Below are 26,607 nucleotides of genomic sequence, written 5' to 3' on the forward strand. Positions count from 1 at the left end.
GCCTGGTGCACACAGTAGGTGTGTTATAAACTCTTCTTTGTTTCCTCCTCTCCCGGCTGTACCCCCGTCTCTCCCCGGGGCAGCCATCGTGCCGACAGATCCGGGCTCCCCACTGACTCATTCGTTCACCCATACATTCACACACTCGTCCGTGCATTCAACACATCTTTTTGAGCACCTACTGTGCGCCAGTCTCTGCTCTAGGCTCTGGGGATACCGAAATGAATAAAACAGGCAAAAATCTCCATCTTCCTGGAGCTGACGTTCTGTCAGGGGAGACAGCCATGCGACAACGGTGTGATCCAAGCTGAGATTCACGGGGGCTGGGCGGGGGGCCAGAGGAGGCACCTGCCTGGCCCAGTCCGGGGGTTTGGGGCTGGCTGGGAGCTCAGACCGGAAGGATGAGAAGGAGAAGTCAGCCAGATGAAGGGTGGGAGGGCGGCCGGCCAGGGTTTCCCTGGAAACCCGCCCAGGATGTGGTTGCTGAGGAGGCTTCCTCCCCCCTCCCAGGGGACTGGATCAGGCGTCAGCGGCCCCAGGACAGCTGGGAAGTGGCCCTCGGCCTGCCCACCCCTCTGACTGGCCAGACCCTTCTGGGAATGGACACCCCCCCCCCAAACCGCCTACTTCCGCTGACCCTGTGCGACGTGACGTCCCAGTGGGCTGTTCACGGCACAGTGGGCACCAGCCCGGGGTGCACACAATCCAGTGGTGCATGCCCGGGGCCTCCTCAAGTCCACCGGGACCCATCCAGACAGCAGAACATTCCAGAGCCTCGGGAGAGACAGGATGGTGCCGCGGTTCAGAGCCTGACGGCCTGGGCTTGAATCCTGACTCTGCCAGTCAGGCTGTGTGGCACCGGGCATGTGCTTTGCCGCTCTGTGCCTCCGTTTCCCCATCTATAAAATGAGGATGATAAGAAGAACAGAACCTCCTAATCGGATCACTTCACACCTGTGATTAATTAATTAATCCGTGTGAAGCACTTGGAGCTGTGCCAGCATTCAGTGAGACCTGGAAACCTTTGCCGCTGCGGTTATTATTAACATCAGGATTGTTAGCAGGAGAAGCGGTGGAAACACGGATTAATCCGAGGGAGGGCAAAGGGCGGGGCCGCAGAGAGTGCAGTGGGCGCCACTTGTGGAGAAAGGCAAGAAGACCAACTGGATAATAAGAGTGTAGACGCCATCTCAGGAGATCAAGACACTGGCAACACGGACCAGCCTGGGGGCGGGGCGGGGGGGACGGGACGGGATGGGGACAGGGATGGGGAGGGGAGGGACACGTCCTTTTCCGCTAACCCCTCTACCCTCTCCGTGCTGAGTTGCGTGTGTGTGTTTCTGCTGTGCACTTGTGTGTATATTCAGAACCAAATGTGCCAGAAAGCAATTCTGCAAGCGCTTCCTCGGGAAGGCCCCGCCCCCCCGTCAGACCCCCCCCCCTTCCCCCAGTCCACCTCCTCCCCCCAGCCCCCCCCACCCCAGCTCCTCCGCCCCCGCAGCCCGGCCTGTGTGTGGCCCAGGCCCCGCCGCTGGTTTGCAGAGCTCCAGGCCTTGGAGCAGGGCTGAGCTAGAGTACCCTGCAAGAAAGGGGGCTCCTCGGAGACCCCCAAGCGGCCGCGCCTCCGAGCGGCGCGGGGTGTGGGGGCTGGGGGGGCCTGGCGGCCGACTGATGAGAACTCCAAATGCTCCCCTGGCCGGGCCGCTAATCGCTTCCAGATTGGCCGGGTCAGGGCCAGGGCCGGCGCCGCCTGGCTCCATAAACAGCCCGTCGCTCCAGATGGCGGCTGGCTCCAGCCTGGCGAGCAGGTTCACGGGGGACCGGGGGGTGGCAGCAGGTGGAGGACCCCCGCCTCCCTCGCTGGGGCAGAGAGGCCCCCCACCAGCCGCCTCGGCTGCCGCTCCTCCGCGCTGCCCTGTGTCAGGGACACTGGGCCAGAGTGGGTGTGGGGGGGGGGTGAACCCATTGCTTAGAGGAGAGAAACTGAGGCTCAGCAGGGCCAAGGGGTGGTTCAAGGTTGGTGGGAGACAGAGATGTGAGGAGGGGGCTCCTGAGGGTTGACACTGGGTTTGCTTCATCCCTGTGACTCCTGCACACAGTGGGGGCGCAGTAAAGACCCAGCAAAGAGAGGGAGGGAAGAGATGGAGGGAGGGAGGCATCGTTGTCTCCTGTGTTCAAATTCAGGCTCTGGCTTTTACTCCCTGAACAAATAAATTGTTTTTGCTCTCTGTGCCTCAGTGTCCTCATCTGTAAAATGGGCATGGTTAGAGCACAGACCTTGTGGGGTTGCTGGAAGAGGCGGTGCTGTGGCTCAGGTGAGCTGCTAGATGGTGTGCAGGCCACATCCCTGCAGGTGCTCCGTTCCCCCTCTCCCTCTCCCTGATGTCCTGCCTCTCCTCCCACCTGAGTGCACATGGCCTCCTCCAGGAAGCCACCCTGACTGCCCCTCAGGCCTCTGCCTCTGTGCCAGGCCTGTGCCCCTCCCACAGCCCCTCTCACCGAGGCTCCCAGGGCCCCGGCAGGACTGGTATCCGCGCCACTGCCCCTCAAGGACGAAGAAATAGAGGGTCAGGAAGGACCTTGCCCTTGTCCCCCCCCACGCCCCTGCAAATGAAGAAATGGGGGGTCGCGGAGGCAGCAGGAGGTGCTGAGACCCCCGCCAGGGAAAGGCAGAGCCGGGTGCACCTGGAACCGTGTCTCTGGGGCACGCGGCACCTGGTCTAAAGTCAGGAGACCTGGCCGCTCCCACCTCTGTCCGCCACCCCCCAACTCCGGGCACAGGAGGCGAGGCCCCAGGCCAGCTGCCCCGGGCCGCTCCTGGGTCATGATAGGACAGGGGCATGGCGCCCTAGCCCGAGCGCCTGCTCCCACGCCATCCGGGAGTCCGCGGTGGCCCTGGATGTCCCTCGGGTGGCTGGGCAGTTGCCCCGTCGCAGGGGAGCAGGGGAGCAGGCTGCGGGCCGAAGCCGGCCCTCTGCTCTCAGGGGTTTCCTGTGGACCATCCCTTCCTGCTCAGCTGAGCAAGGTGGCAGGTCCTGACAGCTGAGCCCCCGTTTTTCACTGTCTTGACCCTTGGGCCGGGCTCGGGACTCCCTCACTACAGCCTTGTTGAATGAATGACTGAGGAGCCATGACGTGAGCACTTTGGGCCAGACTCTCTTCCAAGCAATTAACTTATGGTGACGAATTTAATATTCACACAACCCGCTGGGGGAGGGGCTGTTCTTCCCATTTTACAGATGAGGAAATGGAGGCTCAGAGAGGTTGAGTGCTTCCCCCAAGGTCACACAGCTGGAGCTGGGATTTGAACCCAGCTCCAGAGCACACACTCTTGACCACATGGACCCCCTCCCAGGGCAGTAGGAAGCCTGAAACGAATTCGGTGCCTGGCACATACATAGTAGGTGCTTTTCCGTCCCCCTCCTACCTCGCCCCGTGCTTGGATTCAGACTACGGCTCAGCCTCGAGGTCAGGGCCCGTTCCGCCCTGTCCCAGGAGGAACGTTCCTGGTGGCCTCAGCCCGGGTCCGAGAAGAAAGGCGGCCTTGTGGCGGAAGGTGAGCCGCCGGGTGGGCGCGGGCTGTTTACCCAGGCCGGCGTGCGGCTCGGGGTGGCGCCGCTGTCAGCCGCGCCGGCCGCCCCGGGCCTGTGCTGGCCTCCAGATGTGAGCTGGCTCCAGCCGGCCGGGCCCCCCTGCACAGTGGGGCTTTATCAAAAGCGGCTGCGGGGAGGCCGCGAGGCCGCCTGGCTCCAGCCGCTGGCTCCGGGCCGCCCGGCTCGCGTGCCCGGGTCTCCCTCTGCTCCGCAGCCGGCCCCTCGGCTCCCCCGGCCTCTGGGGCCCGGACGAGGGGCGCAGCTCCCTTCTCCGGAAACCCGAGCCCCAGGCGCGATCGCGAGGGCTGACAGTGCCAGGCGACTTCTCTTTAATTTATTTCTCGACGTCCCCGAAGGGAAGGGAACCCACGCAGAGAAAAAGTGCAGAACTCGCCAGACTCAGGGGCTGCTGGGTGAGCGGCGACGGGGGACGCTGGTGGGGAGGACAAACGGCAGCGGGGACGGCGATCCTTGAGCGGCAGGGTCCGTGGGGCTCCGTTGTCGCCATAATACTGTCTGTCGTGGGTGCCGTGGTGGTGAGGTGGTGCTTTGTATCAGCTCTGTTGGCCTGAACTGTTTTGTATCGATAAATAATCAGCACTCGAGGGAAAAAGGGAAAAACCAGGACTTCCTCCTGCTCCTGACTCTCAGCCCTGCCCGTTAAGAGTGTCCTCACTGCTTCCCAGGATTATCTGAGAACCCACAGACAAATCTAGATCTCTCCTCCTTCCTATTTTGTCTCTGTTTCACAAAGAGTTATCAAAAGACACGCTGTTTGGTAGCTGGCTGTTTTCACTTAACCTGCCCGGGCCCTCCCGGCGGCCTCTCTCCTTTTCACAGCTGTGTACTATTCCACCGGCCAAGGCATGCGGCTTCTCCCCCCGGCTCCCCGTGATGGACGTGCAGGCTGCTGCCCGTGTTCACGCCCGCAGACCATGCAGAGGTGGTCACCCTCTGCGTGTCTCTGGGGACGCAGACAAGCACTTTCCAGAAGGTCACCTCCTAGACGTGAAACTGCAGGGCAGGCACAGTCACTCCTCCGGGAGCCGTGCTGATTTGCGCCCCCTGAAGTGTGTCCTTGTATTGTCCCACCAGCAATGCAGCCGCACACGAGGAAACTGAGGCACGGAGTTAGGGGCTGTTCTACAGGGCGAGCGGGAACAGCTTCCCGTGCGTCTCTCCTGAAAACAAGCCCTCAACCCCCTTCTTGGTTTTGTTTCTTTGATTGCAAAAGAGAAACATGGCCTTGGAGAGACGTTAGAAAATCCAGAAAATCGTGCAGCTGGGAAATAAGGCCTGTCCCTCCCCCACCACCTCCACCTCCCTGGCTGGACCGTCCCTGTCCCCTCCTCTCTGTCTCCCGCTTCCAGCCTCGCTCCCCGCCAGGCTCTCCCCAAAGGCTAACAGGGCGATTCTGCCCGCCCCCAGGGCACCTGGGGCAATGTCTGGGGACGTTTCAGGCTGTCACAGCTGGCAGAGGGGGGAGCCAGCACCAGCATCTGGTCGGGGGCGCCCCGGGGTGCTGCCACGCATCTCACAGGGCCCAGGCGGCCCCACAACAGAGCCCTCGGCCCGGTGTCGACGTGTTGGCCCCGAGTCCCGCCCAGCGTCCTGTGCTTAGCCCCCCTCGGCCCCCCCCCAGGGAGCAGGGGAGTCCTCCCCGTGGCCCCAGGGGTGCAGGACGCCCCCATCGCCTCCCGCCCTACCTCCCCGCCTGGCTGGGGCCCCGCCAGCACCTCCCTCTTCCTTGGACCCAAAGGCGGCCTCCCACCCTCTGCTTGTCCCAGATGCTCTCTGAACCCTTCGGCCCCCTTTCTCCCTGGCATGTCTTCCTGATTTGTGTGTCAGTCTCCCTGCCGGACACAAGCCCCATGAGGGGAGGGAGGGACAGTCTGTCTTGTCACCGCTGCGCTGGCACACAGCAGGTACTCAGTTAATGCTAATGGACTGACCAGGGGCCCCCAAGGTCCTGATGTCTGGGCGGCAAATGGAACAGAAGACCTGGATGTGGAAAGTTGGTCACTGGAACAGTGGGTCCCCAAGGCCGTGGGCTGGAATTTCCCACATCCCTGCAGCCTCCTGGGCCACCTGTCAGGTCCCACCCTGACTGCACCAGGGCTCCCCTCCCCAGGGACAGCAGCAAAGATGGAGGGGACCCCACGGCGACTCCCCAACCCCCGCCAGCATTTATGGAGCACTGACTGCATGCCCCACTCTGGACTGGGCAGCATAGAGATTATACCTTAGTGAGTGGTGGAACCAGGGGTGGTGACTTAGTCATCTCCTTGTCCCCAGGGCCTAGCACCGGCCACTCACTTAGTCAGACATTTACGGAGCGCCTACTGTGTGCCAGCTACTGTGCTCAGTGCATCGACCTGCTGAGAGAGAGAATTTCCAGACAGCGCATTTAGGCAGGGGGGACGTCAGTGCGCTTTTCTGTCGATGCTTTTAATTAAAATTTTTTTTTCTGCAGAAAGCATTCTTTGTGTAAATAAGTGGAAAAAAGAATTCTCAAGTAAGAACAAATACAACCCAACCACCTCCCGAGGCTGGGAGGAGGGTTAGGGACCTTGGGAGCCCAGAGCGGCACCTGTGGGGGCTGGGGATGCTTCCCAGGAGGGGGTGAGTTCTGAGCTGAGACCCCAGGACATGTGGGTGGGAGGAAGGACCCTGCGGAGGCCCCACGGCCCTGGGGAGGCAGCCGGGAGGTCCGATGGTCTGGCCCCCAGCCCGGCGGGAAGCCGGGCCTCCTGCGGCGTGTCCCTGAGCACAGTGCTTCTCGTGGTGCTCGCTGCGGCCTCGTTTCTGTAACTATCTGTGTCTGTCTCTCCCTGGCCCACCCCTGGCCTGGATCCCCACGAGGCCAGAGCCACCCCGGCTCACTCGTCACCTGTCCCAGGGCCTGGAGCCCATGGGAAGTGCTTAGAGTGGGTTGACGAGTGTCCCCCCAAATTCACGTCCACCGTAAAGCTCGGGATGCGCTCGTCTGTGGAATGGGGGCTTTGCAGATGTTATTAGTTAAGGATTTTGAGATCATCCTGGATTGGGGGGGCCCTAAATCCAACTACTGGTGTCCCTAAAAGGAGAGGACACGGAGACACACAGAAGAAGGCCACGTGAAGGGGCTGGAGTGACGTGTCGACAAGCCAAGGAAGCCCGAAACCCCGGGAGCCCCAGAGCTGGAACAGGAGGCACAGGCTCTCTCCGGCAGCCTCCAGGGGGGCCTGGGGCTGCTGTCAATTCCATTTTGGAATTCTCCAGAGCCGTGGGAGAATAAATTTCTCTTGTTTTAAGCCACCAAGTTCGTGGCAATTTGTTCCAGCAGCGACAGGACGTGCGTACAGATTTCACTCATACGGATGGACGAGGGAGGGAAGGAGCGACAGAGCAGTCTGCCCCGGTGGCCGTCCAGGCCTGGTCGTGTGTGGCGAGGCGACCGGCCTCGTGCCCTCTGGCTGCGTCTGCATCCTGGGGCGCCTGCTCCGGCCGGGGGCCCGGCAGCTGGAGGCTGTCCAGCCAGCGAGGCGGGGTGTGGGGAGCTGCTGGGGTTGTCCACTGAGGCAACAGGGAAATCAGTTCTGTAGATGTCACCCCATCCCCAGAAGCCCAAGTCCACGCCCAGCTTGGACGCCCCCGGGCCTGACACCCTTCAGACAAGCTGCAGCCAGGGCTTGTCCCCAGTCCTGGCTGCTCCCCACAACGCTCACCCCAGTGTTTCCCATCGCCGTCAGTTAGAGCCCAGAGCCCAGGCCCTTGGGAGGGAAGTTCTCCGCATCATCTGCCCTCAGTCCCTCCTGCTGTGGCCTCTGGAGGTCAAGAGGCCACAGGATGCAGGGGAAGGAGCCTGAAACCCCCCTTGCTGCTGAGTGATGAGTGAGGGGCTGCTCCTCTCTAAGCCTCAGTTTCCCCACCTGTAATTGGGGGAGAGACACCCAGCTTCGCAGAAGCTCTTGTGGTGAGTGGGTGAGATGAAGCCGGTCGGGCCGGCAGAGCACCAACCGGCCTGTGGGCTCGCTGAGAGGAGGGGGCCGGGGTCCCGCTTTCTGGGACGCAGCCCTGCATCCTGAAGGCGGGTTAGACTTTCCCGGCCTCAGGTCCTTTCAAGGCTGCGACCCCTGCCCCGTGTCCTGTCCAGTGACCCCACAAGGCCACCCCCACCCCCAAGGGGCTCCGTATCTTTAGAAGGACCAAAGCTTGGATTTCATGCCCGTAAAATGCCTGAAATCAAAGCAGCGCTTGCGAATCCGAGGTTTTTGAAGCCAGCTCAGCGCAGGAGGGGGCCCCCTCCCGGCGCCTCGGCCTCCCCAGCACTGGGGCAGGGCTGGGCCGCGTTCTGGAACTCAGACCCGGAAGGTGCCTGGTGGCGCCAAGTGCCCAGTTATCTGAACAGAACTGTGGTGGACGCGGTGACCCCCACACAGCCCGTGCAGATCTGGCCCCGCTGGCTGGCTGGGGTCTCCTCCCCAGGCCTGGCTCAGGGCCGCCACCCGGTCCCTGCTCTGTCAGGCTGAAGTGCCAGGTATTTACGCCTTCATGGGCAGCGCTGGCCTTGGGTGAACGTCGCAGGGTCAGCCTAGTGGGTCTGGTCCTGGGCCGGGCTGAGCAGGGGGTTGGAGCATCGGCCCTGCGGCCAGGTTCTTCGGGGGACGGGGGTGCCCAGGGCTCTGAGTTGTGGCCCATGTTCAGGCCAAGGGGACCAAGGTCACGGACTGGCAAGCTGGCCCAGGTCAGCCAGCATCACCGGCCTCTCCCACCACCTTGGGGCCTCTGGGAGGGATGGGGTCCGTGGGGCACCGGGAGCTGCAGGGCCCAGCGGATTCCAGCGCACTATCATTTAGGTCTCAATGTTTTCTTCCGTAAGATGGGTTTGACTGATAGGTGCTGCCTTGTAGGGCTGGGGACACATTTCCGCAATGCGCCCAGCATGCAGAAGGTGCTCCATGAGGCTCGACTGCTGTTCTCAGTCCCTGCACCACCTCACTCCCGCCCAGGGGGCTCAGGCACTCCTGGGTTCAGATCCCAGCTCTGCTGGGTCACCCTAGGCTAGTGACTTAACCTGTCTGAGCCCCACTGACCTCATCTGTAAAATGGGGGCACCAGCAACACCGCGGGATGGTTGGGAAGAAAAGCAAGCTTGTGGGTGTGACGTATTTCACACATCTGAATTCATTCAGTCGGCCCTGGATAAACCGACCTTGCCAGGCTGTAAGTAGCAGTTGATTGTCTTGGGGGGATGGGGGGCGGGGAGTCAGGGCAGTGTGACCGGTTTGAGACCACCCACACTGGTCAGAGCTGAATCTCACTTTGTGGCTCAGAGCTGCGTGATCTTGGGCCAGTGACTCAGCCTCTCTGGGTCTCCGTTTTATCCTGTTAACATCAGAAGACCCCAAGTCATGCAGCAGAGGGTGGAGTGGGACCTAGAGTGCCGCCCTGGCTGTGCTCTGTGCTGTGCGCCCGTGCAAGGCTGCACCCCCCCAGGAGAAGCGGAGGGTGCCAACGGCTCCCAGGTTTCCTGCTCAGGCGGCTGGGCCTGCAGGAGGGGGGTCTGGTCCTAAGTTGAAAGCCACAAGCAGCAGAGGCTTTATGGGCCCCTTTCTGTGTCCATCCAACCCGCCCTTGGGGAGCTCAGACTCTGTTTCCACGCTGGCCGCTCTGGCGTCGGTCCCCAGCCCAGCTCTCGGCTCAGCTCTGGACCCGCCAGCCTTTCTGATCCTTCCGTCTGGGGGTTCCGCAGGCACAGGGTGTAACGCACTCGCACCCGGCACGGCCCCAAACCAGCTCCTCCCAGGCCTTCCCCGGGGCAGGAAAGGGCGCTCGGGCCTCCTGGGCTCAGGTGGGAACCTGGGCCCAGCTCCGCCCCGCCCCTCCCCCCACAGTCGCATGAGGAGGTCCCGCGGGCCCCACTGGCCGCACGGTCTGCGTTTCGCTGCCTCGAAGAGGCCACAGAGTGTGATTTGAGAAACCGTGCATCCTGGAACTAGCGAAATGCGGGATCCAGTGTCCGACGGCTTCTTGCTGGCTCTCCTGAGAATGCCTGGGGCAGCCCCATCCTCCCCCACCCCCCGGTCCATCTGTCACCTCCCTGGTCCCCTCTTCCACCCTTGCCCCTTGGCCTGCTCTCCACACGCAGCAGGAGGGACTCCGTGCAAGCCTGAGTCACAGCCTGTCGTTCCTCTGCACAGCTCCTGTCTCCCCCGGAGAAACAGGCAAGTCCTTGCAAGGCCCGTGTGGCCTGTCTCTTGTCTCCAGACCTCAGCGCCCCCTCCACCTCGTTCACTCTGCTGCAGCCACACCAGCCTCCTGGCTGTTTCTCCAACAAATCAGGCACATGCTCCTGCCTCAGGGCCTTTGCACTGGCATTTCTTCCCCCAGCTGTCCACAGGACTCACTCCCTTACCTTCTTCTGGTCTTTGTTCAAATGCCTCCTTCTCAAACATCAGGCTTCCCCAGCCCCACTCCTATCAGCCCCACCCCCTACCCCCCTCCACTGCCCATCGTCACCCCCAGAATGTCCATTTCAGGAGGGCAGCTGTTTCTGTTTGGTTCCCCGCTGCATCCCCCAGGCCTAGGGCAGTGCCCGCACATAGTAGGTGCTCATTAAATACGTGTCGCCTGAATGAATCTGGAAATGTGGGTGCTGACACGTCCCTGGGTTAACCAGGAGCCTCTAGGGAGCCCCAAGATTTGGAATCTCGCTGTAAACTGTAGAGTGCAACACCCCCTGGCCGCCAGGGCGGGGTCAGCATGTTCTCAGCTGGAGTCTGCGGGGAAGGGGCAGCCGAGGGTCCTGGGTGTTTCCGGTCAGCTTCCTAGAGCTGGCGCTGGCCAGGGGCCAGGGCAAGGGGGGAGGCAGGGGGCTTCTGGCCCTGCAGGCCTCTGACCACTGGGTCAAGTTTGTGGAGCCGAGGGGCAGGGAGGCAGAGCGGACAGCGTGGCCGGAAGTGGCTGGCCCAGTCTTCTGGCCTGAATTATCTGGGAAGAAAAATAATCACATGCCAAGAAGCCCGCGGCTTGGGCGCCGGAGCCGCTGCAGCGCGGGCGGTGGGAGGTGGGTGGGGGGACCGGCAGGGCCTGGGCAGGTGGCGGCCCTGCCTGCGGCTCAGAGAGGTCAAATCATCAGTCAGAGGGACCCAGAAGGGCGAGGATTGGACCAGGCTGGGAGAGGGGCCCCGACTGCACAGGGCTGGGGCGTGGCAGCCAGGGCACAGCTCCCGGGGAGGGGGGACCATGTGCTCTGCTGGGGCGCAGCTCAGGAACACCCTGGAGCTGGCTGAGCCACCACTTCAGCCAGGAAGTGTCCACTCCCGTCGCCCAGACCCTGGGGGGTGGGGCATCAGGTCAACAGAGGGGGCTGCTGACGCTACAAGCCACAGATGGAACCTGGGAGACCTGGCGGCCCTGCTAGGATGGGCCCGAGGGCCTGACCTTGAGAGGATGAGTGATGGTAACATAGTGAGAATCAGAGCTCACACTGTGTTTCCGACACTCTCTCGTGCTGTCTCATTTAGCCCTCTCATCACCCATGAGGAGCTCACGATCATTCTTCCCATCACAGCGGTCCTCCAGGGCCTGAGGGGCCTGCCTCCGTCTCATCCATCTCACTCTTACCGCAACATCTTGCACACTCTGTTCCAGCCACACAGCCCTCCTTGTTGTTCCACCATCCCACCAGGTTCATGCCTGCCTCAGGGTCTTTGCACCCGCTGTTCCCTCTGACAATTCTTTCTCCACTCAGCACTCAGCTCAGATGTCACCTCTTTAGAGGTCTTCTCTGACCACCCATTTAAGCAGCCCCCCAGCCTTCTCCTGTCCATCACATCAGCTCCCTGTGCTGTTTTTATTACACTGATCCAGTTGTGAAATTATCTTGTTTCTTCATTATTTCTGTCCTCACTGGCTCTGCGCCTGGACCGATGGCAGTGTGAGAGCAGGAGGTTTTTCTGCCCTGTCCACCTCTGCATTCCCAGTGCCTGGCACAGAGGGGGCTCCCACAATGTTTGTTGAATGAGCAACAGTCAGCCAGACAGACAGATATGTCCACTCTCTGTACCAATCGTGACTAGCCGTGCCACCAGGCCACCTTCCGGGAGAGCTCTCATTCCTCCAGGTTGGCCTCTAGCCCAGGCTGGCAGCAGGGCGGGGGCTCCTGGGCCCCAGATTGAGGCCTTCCTCTGAGGAGGTGCTGATGGCGCTGAGGCCAACTCGGCTCCCCTCTCCACCCCTCGCCGTTGGCCATGCCGCGTGGACCCGAGCCAGTTTCCAGGCCACAGAGAAGGGGGCTCAGGCCAGACTGGGGGAGTCTGGGGCAGTGCAGGGACAGTTCCAGCCAGAGGCAGGACTGGAAGATCATTCCTGGCTGGGCTGTGTATGCAGGGAGAGGCCTGGGATCAAGTCGAGGGAAAGAGGCAGCAGTCACTGGGCTCTGCAAAGCCTGCAGCTGCTCCTTTATTTGTTCCTTCCTTCCTTCATCAGGTGTCGCCTACCCTGTGCCCAGCGCAGGGTCTGGCATAGCACGTCCATGCGTCCATTTATCCATCTGCTCAGAGTGCCTGCTCTGCGCCAGGCGCTGTGGACTTTTAATGAGACCATGTGACGTGTGTCTTCGCACCCCAGGGCCTTTGCTCTTGCTGTTCCCTTCATGTGGAACTGTCCACCCTGCCAGGTTCTGGGCATGGCAGGTCCTCTGCACCCTTGCGGTCACCTCAGAGAGGTTCTCCTTTCCCAGTGCTGCCTGCCCATTCGGTTCCTTTACTGGGGACGTGCTTCATGCTTCAAAAAGGACGTGAATTCCCTCTGTCTACTGTCCGTCTCCCCCACTCCAATGTCAGCTCCACCAAGGCCGGGGTTGGTTGGTTTGTTTCCTGCTGTGTCCCCAGCACCGGGGTCAGCACAGAGAAAGCACTCAATAAGTGTTTGTTGAATGACTGAACAACTGAGTGAATGAACCAATGTCTGAAAGCTTTACTGGGAAAGCTCAGGGATGGGGTGGCTCCTAACCCAGGTGGAGAAGGTGGCCTGGGAACTGAGGCTGCGGGAGGGGCAGCGCTCCGGCAGGTGGAGGATGCGGGGAGACGGTTTTGTCTCAAAACGCCCTCCCCGGAGTGGGGGGGCTAAGACGTAGCTCAGAGGTGGCCACTGTGCTTAAAAATGAAGCCACCATGAAAATTGAGATTAGGGCATCCCGACGTCTGGCTTCTCTCTCGAAAAATCAGAAAACGTGGCCGTGCTGAGCCGCATTCCGGAGGGAACGGCCGGCGGTTCTCCGGGTCTCAGCGTCCCCGTCAGGCCCTTGAAGCGCTTGAGTTTGCGACCCCCGCAGCCAGAGGCCGCCCTGGCGTCGCGGCGGGACCCCAGCATGCCCACCCCCGGACGCGTGACCGTGGGCGCGTTCTTCTTGGTCCTCAGTAAAAACTAACACAAAAAGGGGCTGTAGCTCTGGGGCCCAGGGGGAGAGCTCCTGGGGGGGCGCGCCCTCCCGCAGGGTCCCCCTGCACCAAAGGCGCACACCGAGAGCCCGAGAGCCCGGCCCCGAGGCCACAGCTGTCGCCACGATCCCCGTCCCCGTCCCATCGGTGTCCCCGTCCCCATCGCCGTCCCCGTCCCCGTCCCGTCCCCCATCCCGGGCCTCGGTGCACAGCGCGCGGGCGCCCCCTGCCGGCCGCGGGGACCCTCCCCATCACTGCCCGGGCCCGGGGCTGGAGTAACCCGTGCGCTCCTCGGACCGTCCTGACTGTGGTCCAGGCGCCGCTCCCCGCGCCGGCGGCACAGCCCTGAACACGCCAGACGAGGCGGCCCGCCGCCTGCGCCCGTCCCGGCACGGGAGGAAGGAATAGCGGAGCCGAGGAATCAGACCGTCAGGACTCGTGCTTGCCAGGAACGAGGAGGACGGAGACGGGCTGGACGGCTGCTTCAGCTGCGGCCTCTCCCGCAGGCACACAGGAGCTGCCGTCGGTGATGGGGAGCCAGCCACGCAGAGAGGAGAGGGAAGCGCATCCTAGGCCGGGCGGACAGGATCCCTCCGGCTGTGTGTGCGGCGTGGCCTACGGCTGAGGACGAAGCCGAGAGCCCAGGGGGGTGACAGTGACTTGGGCTAGGAAGGGAGTTGGGGACGTGAGAGCCGGCTTTTGGAAGCAAGAGGCTTCTAAGGTATGGACTTAGCGTGCCCACTTATTGGCCTGAGGCTGGAGTCTGCGCTTTTCAAAGCACCACCTGGGGGCAGGAGACCTCCTTATCTCCTGTGTCCACATCAGAACACACACCGCGTCACCCAGCAAGCTACCACGGGTGTCAGAACGCTGCTCTGCCGGCTACATGCCGGCCTTCAACCCTGCTCACCCACGGGACTCCCAGGTGGACAGGCCTCGAAGGGGGTACTGAAGATGTCCCCACTGACCACAAAGGCAGGGGTTCTGACCTGAGCTTCTTGTACAAGGCCCTTGGCGGCTGATGCAGGTGGACCCATCGGTCAGCCCCGCGGAACTATACAAGAGCCATTTGTTTATGCTTCAAATGACCGTCTCAGATAGCGGGGACTCCTTACGTAAGGCACTCTTACAAATCAGTAGGAAAAAGTAACAAAAGTGACGCAGTTGAGAGGGAAAAAACATGGCTTTTCAACTTGAGAAAAGACACTCAGCCTTACACATGAGAACACACATGAAAACTAGGAAACAGCACGTTCAGCTCCAAGACGGGCAAAGAACGACAACAGGCAAAGGGAGGGGACAAACCCGACCTTCAGCGTGGGTGGCAGCGTAAGTGGATCCTTTTTTTGATGGGAAACTTGAAAATGACAAAGTCAAGAATGCCCACGTCCCTGGATGGAGCAGCCCACGCCCAGGACTTTATTCCATGGATGCACGCACACGCACGCACACACGCTGAGGCTGGCGAGCAGCAGCAAGACGTCAGAAGCCACCTCAGTGTCCAACAGGAAGGCCTGGTCACCTGGGTGGTGGCGCACTGCGGGCTGGGTGCCCAGCAGCCATTTAAGGGTGCAGGGCAGCTCCTTAGGCGCTGCTCTGTGGGGACCTCGAGAGGTGCTGTCAGGGAGGAGAGCAAAGTGGAGGCCACACTCCCAGTTATGCTTAAAAAAAGGTGGGAAGGAAAGGAACAGGGAGTGGCATGGGCTTGCGCGTGGGGCTCAGTCTCGGAGGGACCCATGGCCGGTGCTTGCCTCGAGAGGACAGGGCAGAGGGAGGGAGCGCCCGCGTCCACGCTAGTCCCTTTCTGCCACGTGAAGTCCTTTCCAGGTTCATGCAATCTCTATTTAGTAAAAATAAAAAGAGGGTCTCCGGCCCAGCTGTGCCCACCACAGTGTGAGGGACAGGTCAATCAGAACAGGGGCTGTGATGTCGTCCCTGTCCACCGCCAGCGTGGCCACCACCTCCGTCCTTAACACAATACGCCCTGCTTCTCACCAACCCTAAAGTGGACCCGCTTTCACAGGCTGACGTTCTGGAATCGGGCCGCTCCTTCCCATCAAGAGCGTCTCATACTTGCATGTGGCAGCAGCTTTCTTGGAGGGACGTAAACCAGCGGTCCGTCTCACGGCGGACGGTGTCTCACACTCAGCGCAACTCGGGCTGTTTCCTACGGGTCTGGACCTGTGCCACAGGTGGCTGCCCGTGCTCAGAGGACCCACAGCACGTCCCTGGGCAGAGCTTCCAGGACCACAAGCCTCCCAGAGGTCAAAGGCCACCAGGCTGCAATCTTGGGAGTGCTGCTCAGGACAGAGCCTTAGGTAGGGAGGTCTCAGTGTGGCCTGCGAGTTGAGGACACTTGGTTCCACACAAGGAATGAAGTTGGTCAGCTGACACAGCAGTGTCGGGGACTTCACGTAACAATCTGCAGTCACAGCTTTGCTTGGAAATCAGGACGGTCTGGCGTTCCCTGAGCCCATGTCCCTCGCACTGAGTAGCACCTCATACTGTCCCGTCATCAGACACATGCTGGACCCCAAAGCTGTGCCAGCACCTTTCTGGTCACAGCGATGGGACCAGCACAGCAGGAAGGTCGGCTGTGGCACTAAGATCTTCCTTCTCCCAAGGCCACCTTCAGCCTACGTGCGACAGCTCTAAAAAGAACAGCAGGTGACCTCACGTAATCCCTGCAAGGAAGCCCGAGGCCCGTCCGTTACAGTCCCTACGCTCCGAGCTGCGGGCTGCCCACCGCCCACCCCCGGCACCTTACTCCTCGGACTGGAGGACCTGCCTTCTCCAGCTGCCCTGCTTCTCGGGGTTTCCTCCTCTGCAGAACACAGGGAGGATGTCCCAAGTGCCGGGGCCGAGTCCCTCACTGGCTTCTGTGACGAGGGTGTGAGGTGGAGCAGGCACGGGCCAGGAAAGGGGACAGGACTGTGTCCACTCACGCCCCTGGGGGTAAGGGCGAAAGGGCGAGGCCAAGCAGGGTCCGGCCGGCAGCCAGGGCGGAGAGAGGAGCAGACGAGCGGCGGGCGCTGAGCCGTCTGCCTGACACCATCACACTGCTGCGTCACAACTAAATGTGGCAGTGCATCCATGGCGCCCCACCCAGGAACGTCCTCGGCAGAGGGCAGCTCAAGGGACCTGCCCTCACCCCAAGATCATGGTCAGAGGTCACAGGGCAGCGGAGCCCATCACTGGCTTACTGATGGCCAAAGGGTGCTTCCCTCTTGACCTTGTCCGCTCACCATGGGGACCTCCCTGCAGCCCCGCGCCTGGCAGCTCTCCTCAGTGAAAGGGAGCAGTGCCAGTACCTTCTCTCAGGCTAGACCTGGAACCTCCCAGGAGCCAGGGACCCAAGGCAGGTCACCCAGGGAGGCCACCAGGCCAAAGCGGCCTCTCTCCGAAGCTCGGGCGAGCGCTTCTCCCCTGCCTTGAGCTGAGGCCTAAGCTCCTGCCCTCAACTCCAGGCCACCTGCGAGCCCACCAGCAACACCTGTGGAACATCCTCACCCGGACCAGACTGTCGTCACAAGAAGGTGCTAGCTGCGCGCAGCCCACTAAGGCAAAGGGCACACTGTGGGCCTTCAGACGGGGCTCGCTCTCTCTGGAGGCCACTCAGACAGAAGAGCTGTCGCCTTCAGACTTAGCCCTGAATTTGCCTTGGGGTTTTCCAGCAGGATTTTGAAATCATTTTAGGCGCTCCCTGCCTTTCTCCCTTGGGAGAGATGACTGAGGGCGCAGAGCCGCAATGTCCCTGGCCCGATCCCTTCCAGGGGAGCTGGAAGCGGCAGCTCCTTCCAGAGGGTTCATGAGGACCTTCTGGCAAAAAGTCAGGCAGGGCTTTCTGGGGGGTGGGCTGTTAGAACCACCTGGCTCTTTCCAGGCAGCCAGGTTCTGACATCCGAGCTGGCCCCAGCAGCCCAAGGGGACGGCCTGGCTCCTGCCACAGGACACCAAGGTCATGCCTGTTGGCAGTTGGGCCCACAGCAGGAAGTTCAAATCCTGGGTAAAAACAGGCACAGCCTTCCCACTCCCCACACAGTAGATGGCAAACTGTCACTCATCAGATCAAAATTCTCGTCTCGAATACCAGAAATACATGTGAAAATCCTCCCCGCCGCCCCCAACAGACTAAATCCCGCCAAAAAATAGGTGCTAGTGGCGACTTAACAGCTAGAGTCCCACAAAGCTACTTCAATCAAAGGAAGGACCTCCCCTCCCCCGCTAGTCTTCTAGGACGGGCTGGCAAACTCCGGTCACGGGCCACGGGCTGACTGCGGCCCACCGCCCGCCCCGCACAGCTCCTCAGGTGAACGACGGTTCGTGCCGGCAAACATCTGCAGCTCACGGGCTAACAGGCAACGCCAACTTTGAATCCCAACTAAGCAAAACGTTTGCTATCCCCTAAAAAAAGGATTCCATTCTCATTAGTAGGGCTGCACCATTACAAAAAATTATACTCAATTATTATAATTTGAATTTTACCATTAAAAAAATTTGTAGAAATTTGTTTTCTGTTAAATAAATATTTACATAATACCTTTGATTTTGCCTCTTGGCCCACAAAGCCCAAATATTTACTAACTTAGGCCCCCTGTAGAAAAAGTTTGCCAATCCCTGTTTTAGGGTGTCAGTCTGAATCCCAAAGCACCAAAACATTAAATTTCTTTTTTTTTTTGAGGAAGATTAGCCCTGAGCTAACTGCTGCCAATCCTCCTCTTTTTGCTGAGGGAGACTGGCCCTGAGGTAACATCCGTGCCTATCTTCCTCCACTCTACACGTGGGACGCCTACCACAGCATGGTGTGCCAAGCAGTGCCACGTCCGCACCCGGGATCAGAACCGGCGAACCCCCGGCCGCTGAGAAGTGGAACATGCGCACTTAACTGCTGTGCCACCAGGCCGGCCCCTAAATTTGTTTCTAAATAAATTATATGTCAAGAGGAAGAAGAGCACAGCTTCTTAAATATTAATGCACACTTTTTTTTATTATATTAAAATCAGGCAATGGTCTGACAATAAAAAGGCTCCTTATGGAATACTGTTATGTGAAACTTTACTCACAGGATGGTAAATCCTTGGAGCTAAGGTTTTCCCCAGAAAAAGATGAATGGAAACATCAACTGCCTTTCGGACTTGATAGCTGCTGCTTCAAAAGGTGGTTTTACACGAACACTAAATTAAAAGAAAACCTTTAGAACACAATGAATTGCTTTTATTTCGGTATGCATCCACATCTCAGCATTTAGTGGTCCTGAACAGAAAAGTGGAAAAACGCAGCAATTTGCCAGGAAGTCACGCCCGCCAACGTTGGGGCTCTGCCTTGCACACCGAGCTCTTTCTTAATCCCCGCTGAGGACCGTGAGAAGCGGCAGCACCACAACCAAAGTATGCACCGAATTCAAGGTTCTTTTTGTTCCAGTTGTCAGATTCCACACTAGACCCAAGTGGATTGCAAGGATGACCAAACGAGAGCCCTGTTTAAACTTCTTCCATTTTTAAAAGCAAAAGCAATTACAGGCAAAGAAACAATTCATTCAGAGGGACCGTGTGTGCCTACAAGCGTCTTCTGTGGCCCCTCTCCAAGTTCAACCACCAAGGACTTGGAGAGTCGGCAGGTCTGAGCAACCCCGGTGACTGTTCTTTTCACCTTAGCAAAACCTGAGCTAAAAAAACGCATCCGCTGATGACAGCAGAGGGCGGCAGGGCTGAGGACCCAATATTCATTTCCCAGCTGGGGGAGAGTAAGTAAATGTGGTTCCGAACTAAAGAAGGGAGGCCAGAGGCTTTCCAACCTCACCTGATGGCTTCTGGCCAAAGCAAGGAAGTGTCACGGAAAGTGCTGGGTGGGTACGGTGAGAAAAGGGACTTGAGGAGGAGGAAGGAAAAAGCAGCGCCCCTCGATAAAGGTGGGGGGAGAAGATATGGGGAAAGCCCGGCATTCCTTACCAAACGCCCATTTCAGAGGGGAGCAGAGGGGGTTACAATCTATGCTTCGGCCAAGGGTGGTAGTGGAGAGTGGGGAAAGGACCACAGCTCGGAACGGGGGCGTCATTTAAGACTTAAAAAAAGAAACCAGGGGTGCAGACGAGCACCCACGCCCAGCAGGAGTCCCACAGGCTGTGACCTGACACCTTCACACCTGCTCTAGCCAGCCGCCCGAGCTGGAGGGCTGTTGCAGGGGGTGGGGGAGGCGGGGGTGGGGGTGGGGGCAGAGGCCCAGGCCGTGGAGGCAGCAGCAAGGTGATTGTGTGACATGTCTTTTCACAGTTGAGTTAGATGTGCCCACCGGCGATGATGGGAACCAATTTAAATACACTTTCCTGATCCCAGAAGTTCAACTACGTGGACAGTGGTTACGCTTGACAGGATGATTTGTTATAGCACAACTTATATATTTCAAATGGACAAAAAATTAGTATCATTTACAGTATCTTAAGATAAATTGCCTTTGAATGGGAGCTTCCTTTCCAGTACTTTGAGGTCTACAAGACGTATCTAGAAAATTTACTACTGTGGAAAATGAAGACTGCTTAAATCGAACGGGGGGAGGGCCTGCGGTTTCTCTGTGATTAATTGCTGTAACACTGTCCTTCTGGTGGCTGGGGCAGCTTCATATTTTCTTTAGACATCATCAGGCGCCGGAGCTCCTGCAGGACAACTTTGATGCTATAGGAATTCTGCCACTTCGCTAGCACTGATATGGCTCTTGGGTCCACCTACAAAAGGGCAAACAAAACCCAAATTACTGCCAGGCTCTCAAACAAAAGAACAGCTGTAGGCTGGAGTTCAGCTACAGAACAAACTGGAGTAAAACGCGTTTTTCAAGTTGAACATGCGACCTCACAATGGCGTCTGACACATGGAATACCTGCATGATTCCCTCCCTCTGGTTGGTCCGTTTTTCCCCTTCTGTGTCCAAACCCCTCACTGTTTAAGAGAAGGAATTTATGGATAAGTAAAGCCACCTTCAGAGAAGTGGCCCTGACACTTGGCGAGCTTCAACCCAACCGGCTCTAAAAACAATGCCCTGCTCCCGGGCCAGCTGCTGCCTCTGCTCAGGGCCTGTCCTTTCTTGACTCTACACCCAGGGACGGATGAGCGAGATGTGCAGGGCGGAAGGGAGAGCAGAGGCAACAGGTGGCCCAGACCCAAGCTACAGTGACAAGGGCCTGCCTGCCTCACTGTCACACTCTCTCAAGTTAGTGCAGCATTCCCCAAAAGAAATCCCCAAGCTGTGGGTCGAGTGGGTTCAGGACTTTAGGTGGAGCTCAGACACAACACTAAACACTGAACACACAGGAACAGGCTTATCTCTTTGCAGTTTTCTTTCAAATCTTCTGAATACCTCAAAACAAAGGCGATGCCCCGCGATGCCAGCGTGCAATGCCCTGTACCACTGCGGGTCTCCCCTCCGAGCGAGAGCAGGTCTCAAAGGCTCGGGCCTCTGGCAAGCGACAGGTGAGGAGGAATTTAGTAACTTGGCTTTGTTTTGTACTATCTATTGTTGCCATCGCTGCCGTCCTGAATGACAAGTGAGACTCATTTCCATTCATGGTAGTGAAAATGGTAGTAAAAGTAAGTTAAAAAAGCAAGGCCATTAAAGGAAAAAACTATTCTGTACCAGTGGTCCACAAGGAAGGCCCATGAGGTAAAAGTATGACCCTGGGCAGGTTCTTTCACCTCTGTGCCTCAGTTTCCTCATCTCTACCTCATGGGTGTCTATCAGGAGGACTGAATGAGCTCACAGCTCAGAGTGACTGGCCCAGAGTAAGTGCTGTAAGAGCGACGGTTAAACACAACCGAGCAGAGGCCTCCAGCCCGAGTCCACACACACTCGCACTGCAGTGTATTCCATCGTCAAGCAAGCAAGGAACACACGGGATCAGGCCCAAAGGGTTAGGTAACGCATAAAGCATTTCTCAAGCCCGAGGAGCAAGTAGGGGCAGAAAAAACAACTTACCACTCCATTAGAACTATTAACTCCATTCATATTAATTTTTGTTACAAATCTTACAAAGGGGGGTGCTTCTGGGTATTTAGGTCCACATTCTATTTTAAGGCTGTATATTCGGTTTTCATAAATTGTCTGGAAAAAAAGGGTACAGACATGTCAGGCAATTAGAAACAAAGAATTCAAAAAGGCAGAACTTCAGAAATCCTATTTATTCCTGTGCACGTGCTCCATTACACAAAGTCTACCTGTTATTTGCTGGGTTAGCACTAACTAGTCCCTACACTAGTCTGCATGAATTCTCGCCTCGTGGGAATCAAAAGAAGACAGAAAACTTAAGCTAAGATCGCTGCAGTTTTAAGCTCGTATGTTCAGTCCCATCCGACGGACTTGTTTTTGTGTTAACTTCTCTCCATGGCAAACCTGTCCCGCACTCCGGGGAAGGCGTGTAAGGGGCCTTCTTCCCTCTGGAAGGCCACAGCACATGTCTGCTCATGCCAGCATCATCACCCGGTGCATGAAATGCCACTATGGGAACAGGCAGGCGACTCTCTAGGGAACTTGCAAATGCAGCACAAGGTGGGGTGGGGCGCCGACAGGAGAGCTGCCTGCCCCTCATCTCCACTTGGGGTTGTGCACTGCACGAGAGACCTCAGCTGGAAGGCACCAGCCTCCTCGCCGTCCGAGAGGCCGCCAGCATTCCGCGTGCGCGGTGGGGACCAAGGACGCCAGGCCCGCAGAGAGAACCGCAGCCCTTCTTCAAACGCCACCACGCTTCTGCTGAGAAACATGGCAAAGTCCAGCCACCCCCGCCAGGGAGCAAAATGTGCTGCCTTTGCCAGGCTGTTCCTTCTGCCTAGAGTGTCCCGCCCACCCCTCCGCTACCACACAACCTTTAAGACCCCATTCAAACACCAGACAGGACAGAAGGCTAGTCTGTAGTTTTCTGTCCTATATGACGTCACGTTGTTATCACTTGCATCTGAAGACCACACCAAAGGGTGACATCTCCCCATCATACTGGCCCCCTAGAAGGCAGGTGCCACCCTCCTACGGGTCCCCCTCGCAGGCACCCGTGTCCCTTCCTCAGTGCAGGATGCACGAGTAAGAGTTCCTGAGTAAACAGCGACATCTAGCGGTCTTTGGGGGGAATAAATCACAGACTGTGATTTAAATCCTTGAAACATTTTGTCTAAATACTCGCCTGCCCCTAATAAAAAACGCTGGGACATATTTTAAGATTCAGAAGGCATTCATACTATACCCACAGAAACCTTTCACATCCACTTAACAGAGACCCCAAACTATAAAAAACAATTCAATTCTGGATTTCCACCGAGCCTCAACCTGCTCCTCTTCCCTCCTTCCCTAGGAAGCAGACCGCCACCTAGCCGCTAGTTCAAGCAGAAACAGCCGCCAGCCACAAGCCCCTTCTCGCACCCCCTGCCGATGAAAAAGTCCCAGCTTCAATCTCCAAGAGGTCCTACACCCGCCCCTTCCCTCCACCCCCAAACCGCACCTCAGTCACCCTGGCCCCTGCTCTCTCTAGCTCCACGACAGTCCGTTCTCCACACAGCGGCCTGACGGCCCTTTAACACTGGAAACTGTCCTGCCGGCTGAGCCCCTCCAAGGGCTTCCCGGTGACCTGGGCAGGAAGTTCCTTCAAGTTCCCGGGCTGGACCCAGCGCACCCCTGCCGTTCTCTGCTTTTACTCTTCTCCCCCCCCGACCCAGCCCCTCTGGCCTCCTTCCTACCTGCAAAGGTGCCAAGATCCCTCTACCGGGGGCCCCACGCCAGCCGCCCCCTGCGTCCTCAGCGGCTCGAGTGCTCTCTCTTATGAGTCCTCCTGGCCCCTCATCTGAAGACTGACACCCTGCCTGGCGTCAGACCTCCCTCAGCAAACACGGACCACGGAGGCAGGACTGGTATGCAAACGTTTGTTGACCAATGAGCGCTGCGCTTCATGCTTACATACAATGAACATCTTTGTGCGGTTAAGGAGTTTCCTCAGAGAAAACAAATTCACTGAGTAAACATAACAAGTAGGAAGCAAACAGGGGGCACGATTTCCAGATTCGTGGGAAACAGCAGCCGAGGCCCATCCTCAGCACCCAGCGCGGTCTCCAGCAGCACCCTCGCCCTAAGTGTCTGCTGACCGCGTGGATCCCAGACCCGCCTCTGGCTGTGTCCTGCACTCACACTTGGGGCGGCCGTCACACAATCCAAAGGCAGGATTTCTTACACAGAAACGTCCCTGGGGGCATGGGCTTGTGGTAATCACCCAAATCAGTCTTTTAAAATATCGGATACCACATTTCGGAGGCTCTGACGTACCAATTTATTCATCTGCTGGCAGGTTTTGCGGCTTACCAGAGTTGATAAAATCTCACGATCATTCTGTCAACAACAGCATCGAAATGGTTACGAAGCTGCGCGGCTAACAGATTTGATAACTGAAATCCTAACATTGCTCTTGACACTATGAAGTCTAACTTAGAAATACCCATGCTATGACTAACTTCTTAGAAAGAATAAAATAAATATTGAATTTCTGACCACTAACGTTCAACTGCCAATTTCACCAGAACACAGTAAAAAAATGCCTCAGGTCATGAGAACAGAGACACCTGAAGGGTCATCAAAAAGCCCAAAGGAAGCCGTTCATAGAAAACAGGGTTCTGGTTTGCTTCTTTTGTTTTGTTTACGAATGCTCCAGGGAGCTGCTGAAAAGGTTTCAAGAAGAGGAAGGGAAATGTGCCTGACGGAGACTTGCTGGAACATTCTGTCTCTCTGAAGAACACAGCTCTTAAGATTCAATATTTGATCACGAAACAAACACTTTCCTCTTTTTTGACGTGGCTTGAACTTCATGGGGTGATTGGCAGCGCCCATCAAAACGTGAACCAGGCGTGCTCAGACCAGCGAGACCGTCTTTAGGAATTTCCTATGGATGGAGTACCTGTGCACAAACACGTCAGCAGTGTCCGCAAAGCAGAAAGAACTGTAAACAATCTAAGTGTCCACCTGCAAGGGACTAAACAAATATGGCATATTCAAATAATCAGGTACTTTGTAGCCTTTTCAAAAGCTGCGGTCCAGACACACACAGACTGCCAAAACACAGCTCTTGGTTGAGCCAGTGAGTTGCAGAATATGGACAACCTATAAACGCAGACAGACACTTCCCTGCGACTCGGCTGTACGTACGTGCACACAGGCCACTTCATCCAATAGGTACTACAGGCCCAGAGTGTAGAGATGACAATCTTTTCCTGGGTCTGAAATATATACGAGATAATGCCAGCCTAATCATGAAGAAAACCATCAAATTCCAGTAGAGAGACATTCTACAAAATACCTAACTAGTACACTCCTCAAAACCGTCCAAGGCAACAAAAACAAGAAAAACCTGAAATTGTCACAGCCACAAGGAGCCCAGGACATGACGACAAAATATAATGTGGTATCTTGGATAGGGTTCTGAAACAGAAAATAGACAGAAATAGACTTATGAGTAAAAACTAGGAACACCTGAATAAACGATGAACTATAGTTAATAACAATGTATCACTATTGGTTCACGGTTGTGACCAATGTACTATACTAATATGTTAACAATGGGGGGAGTTGTATACGGGAACTTTCTATACTACCTTTACAACTTTTCTGTAAATCTAAAAGTAGCATAAAACTTATTTAAAAGGGGCCAGCCCAGTAGCGCAGAGTTAAGTGCACAGATTCCACTTTGGTGGCCCGGGGTTCCCTGGTTCGGATCCCGGGTGCGGACATGGCACCGCTTGGCAAGCCATGCTGTGGCAGGCGTCCCACATATAGAGTAGAGGAAGATGGGCACGGATGTTAGTTCAGGGCCACTCTTCCTCAGCAAAAAGAGGAGGATTGGCGGCAGATGTTAGTTCAGGGCTCATCTTCCTCACACACAAAAAAAAATTTTATTTAAAAAATGAGATATGAGAAAAGGAAAAAGGTACTGACTACAAAAATATGCAAAGAAAATTACAAAATCTAAAATAATATATAAAAAGGTGACAGGTCAACTAGTTGACTGATACTCTATGCAAATCTTATGTAATTATATAAAAATTATATTTAAAAATTATATAAAAATTACTTTTAATGTACAGTGTGGGCATATGCTGTGTCAGAAACAAGGGCGGGCCCTCTAAAAAGTGAGACTGTGTGGAGCCTGAGAAGATCTTAGTGACTGAGGATGAAGACAGGTAGGTAAATGACAGAAAGAGGTGTGAAAGGAGACGCACCAAACTGCTGCTCAGAGGCAACGTGGAGAGGAAGGTAGGGATGAGCCAGGAAAAAAGACACCACGCTAGGTATTTTAACAGAGAATTGAGTATACGGAGCTGGTGAGACAGGGGTCACTGGACTGAAAAAAGCTTTACAAAGGGAACCTGCGCTAGTGCAGAGGTAGTAACTGCAGGGAGAGGGGGTGACCCTTAAGGCCGGGGGAGCGAAGGGAACAAGCCAGTTTGTTAGCCCCAGAGGCTCAGAGAAATGTCTCCCGAGCGGCACTCAGACCTCTGAGGAGGGGGCGCTGCAAAGGCAGTTCTGGGAGTGGCCCCAAACGGAGGCTGGAACCCACTGATGACAGGATGAAGGGTCACTTCCAAAGTGGCGCAGACAGAACAAGAGGCAAACAGGAAGGAGCAAGTCCCTTCTCCGTGCCTTTCAGGCTCCTTCCTGTGTCCCTGAGTGGAGGAACCTCACAGGAAGCCGCTGCCGAAGGAAGTGCGGAGTGCCAGCCTCAGCAGCCAAGGCAGAGCAGAGAAAGGTGGGCCTGGAGCTCACTAAGCAGCAGCTGCACTCACCTCTCTAGACAGCGACAAGACACAACTTTCCTTTGTACAGAACTCCCCTCTTCCCCCCAGTCACGGTATCCTTCTGGGTGAGCCACAGGACCCATCTCGCAGCAGGATCAATTACTCGTTTCTCTAATTCAATCCTGGTGCCACCTGAATAGTCTACAACCCAAAGACTAAGGCGCTAACTGCACAATCCTAACATAAAATAAGAGGAGGAGACCCTTGCTCCTCCCACTTGCTGTCTGTTCCCGCCAGCTCACCCCAGCAGGAGCTCCTCACCTGGGCAGCAGGAGCAGCTTCCGGTCTCTGAGGGCTCCCCAGCCAGGCTGCCCCAGCCCCACGGGGCCAGCAGCAGAGGGGACCTCCCTCCAGGTGCTGGGTTCTGGTGCCCCAGCCCCGGGGGTGGTTCCCGTTTCCTGGAGTGTTAGCTTTGTGTTCCCACAGTGTGCCTTCAGTCCACCTATCTGATCAACTTCCTACATTAAATTCTCTCTGCTCAAATACCTGGTGTGGTTTCTCCTTTCCTGACCGACACAGAGAGTTAAGGGAACGAAGCGAACTTCTTACTCTGCCTACTCTGCATTGTTTGAAAATTTTTATGAGAATACATTCATATATTAGACATGTAACTTAAAGCTTCTAAAAAAGAGACAGGTCACTATGCACTCATATGGAAAGATGTCCACCCTCTGTTAAACTGCAAAAGATGAAGCTGCAAAACATTATGCATAGCAAGGTCCCATTTTTATTAAAAGGATATGTATATATGTCTGCATACCTACAGCAAAAGCCAGTAGAAAC

The 26,607-nt window shown here is 57.1% G+C and overlaps 1 protein-coding gene across 5 annotated transcripts in view; it reads right to left on the minus strand.

The window, feature by feature from the left end:
- Positions 1–17,986: 17,986 nt before the first annotated feature.
- The window catches only part of UBE2V1 (ubiquitin conjugating enzyme E2 V1), a 28,685-nt gene continuing 20,064 nt past the window's right edge, over positions 17,987–26,607 (minus strand). For 4 of the 5 annotated variants that reach the window (XM_070589439.1, XM_070589436.1, XM_070589438.1 and 1 more), the window contains 2 exons: positions 20,981–21,106; positions 17,987–19,736 (listed from right to left, as the gene is read on the minus strand). In XM_070589439.1, coding sequence (XP_070445540.1) covers positions 19,590–19,736; positions 20,981–21,106 — 273 coding nt within the window. In that variant the 3' untranslated portion in view covers positions 17,987–19,589. The remainder of the gene's footprint in view (positions 19,737–20,980; positions 21,107–26,607) is intronic. The other variant, XM_070589437.1, reaches the window with a different exon arrangement.

Source organism: Equus przewalskii, chromosome 21, assembly GCF_037783145.1.
Source record: "Equus przewalskii isolate Varuska chromosome 21, EquPr2, whole genome shotgun sequence".
Classification (NCBI taxonomy): domain Eukaryota; kingdom Metazoa; phylum Chordata; class Mammalia; order Perissodactyla; family Equidae; genus Equus; species Equus przewalskii.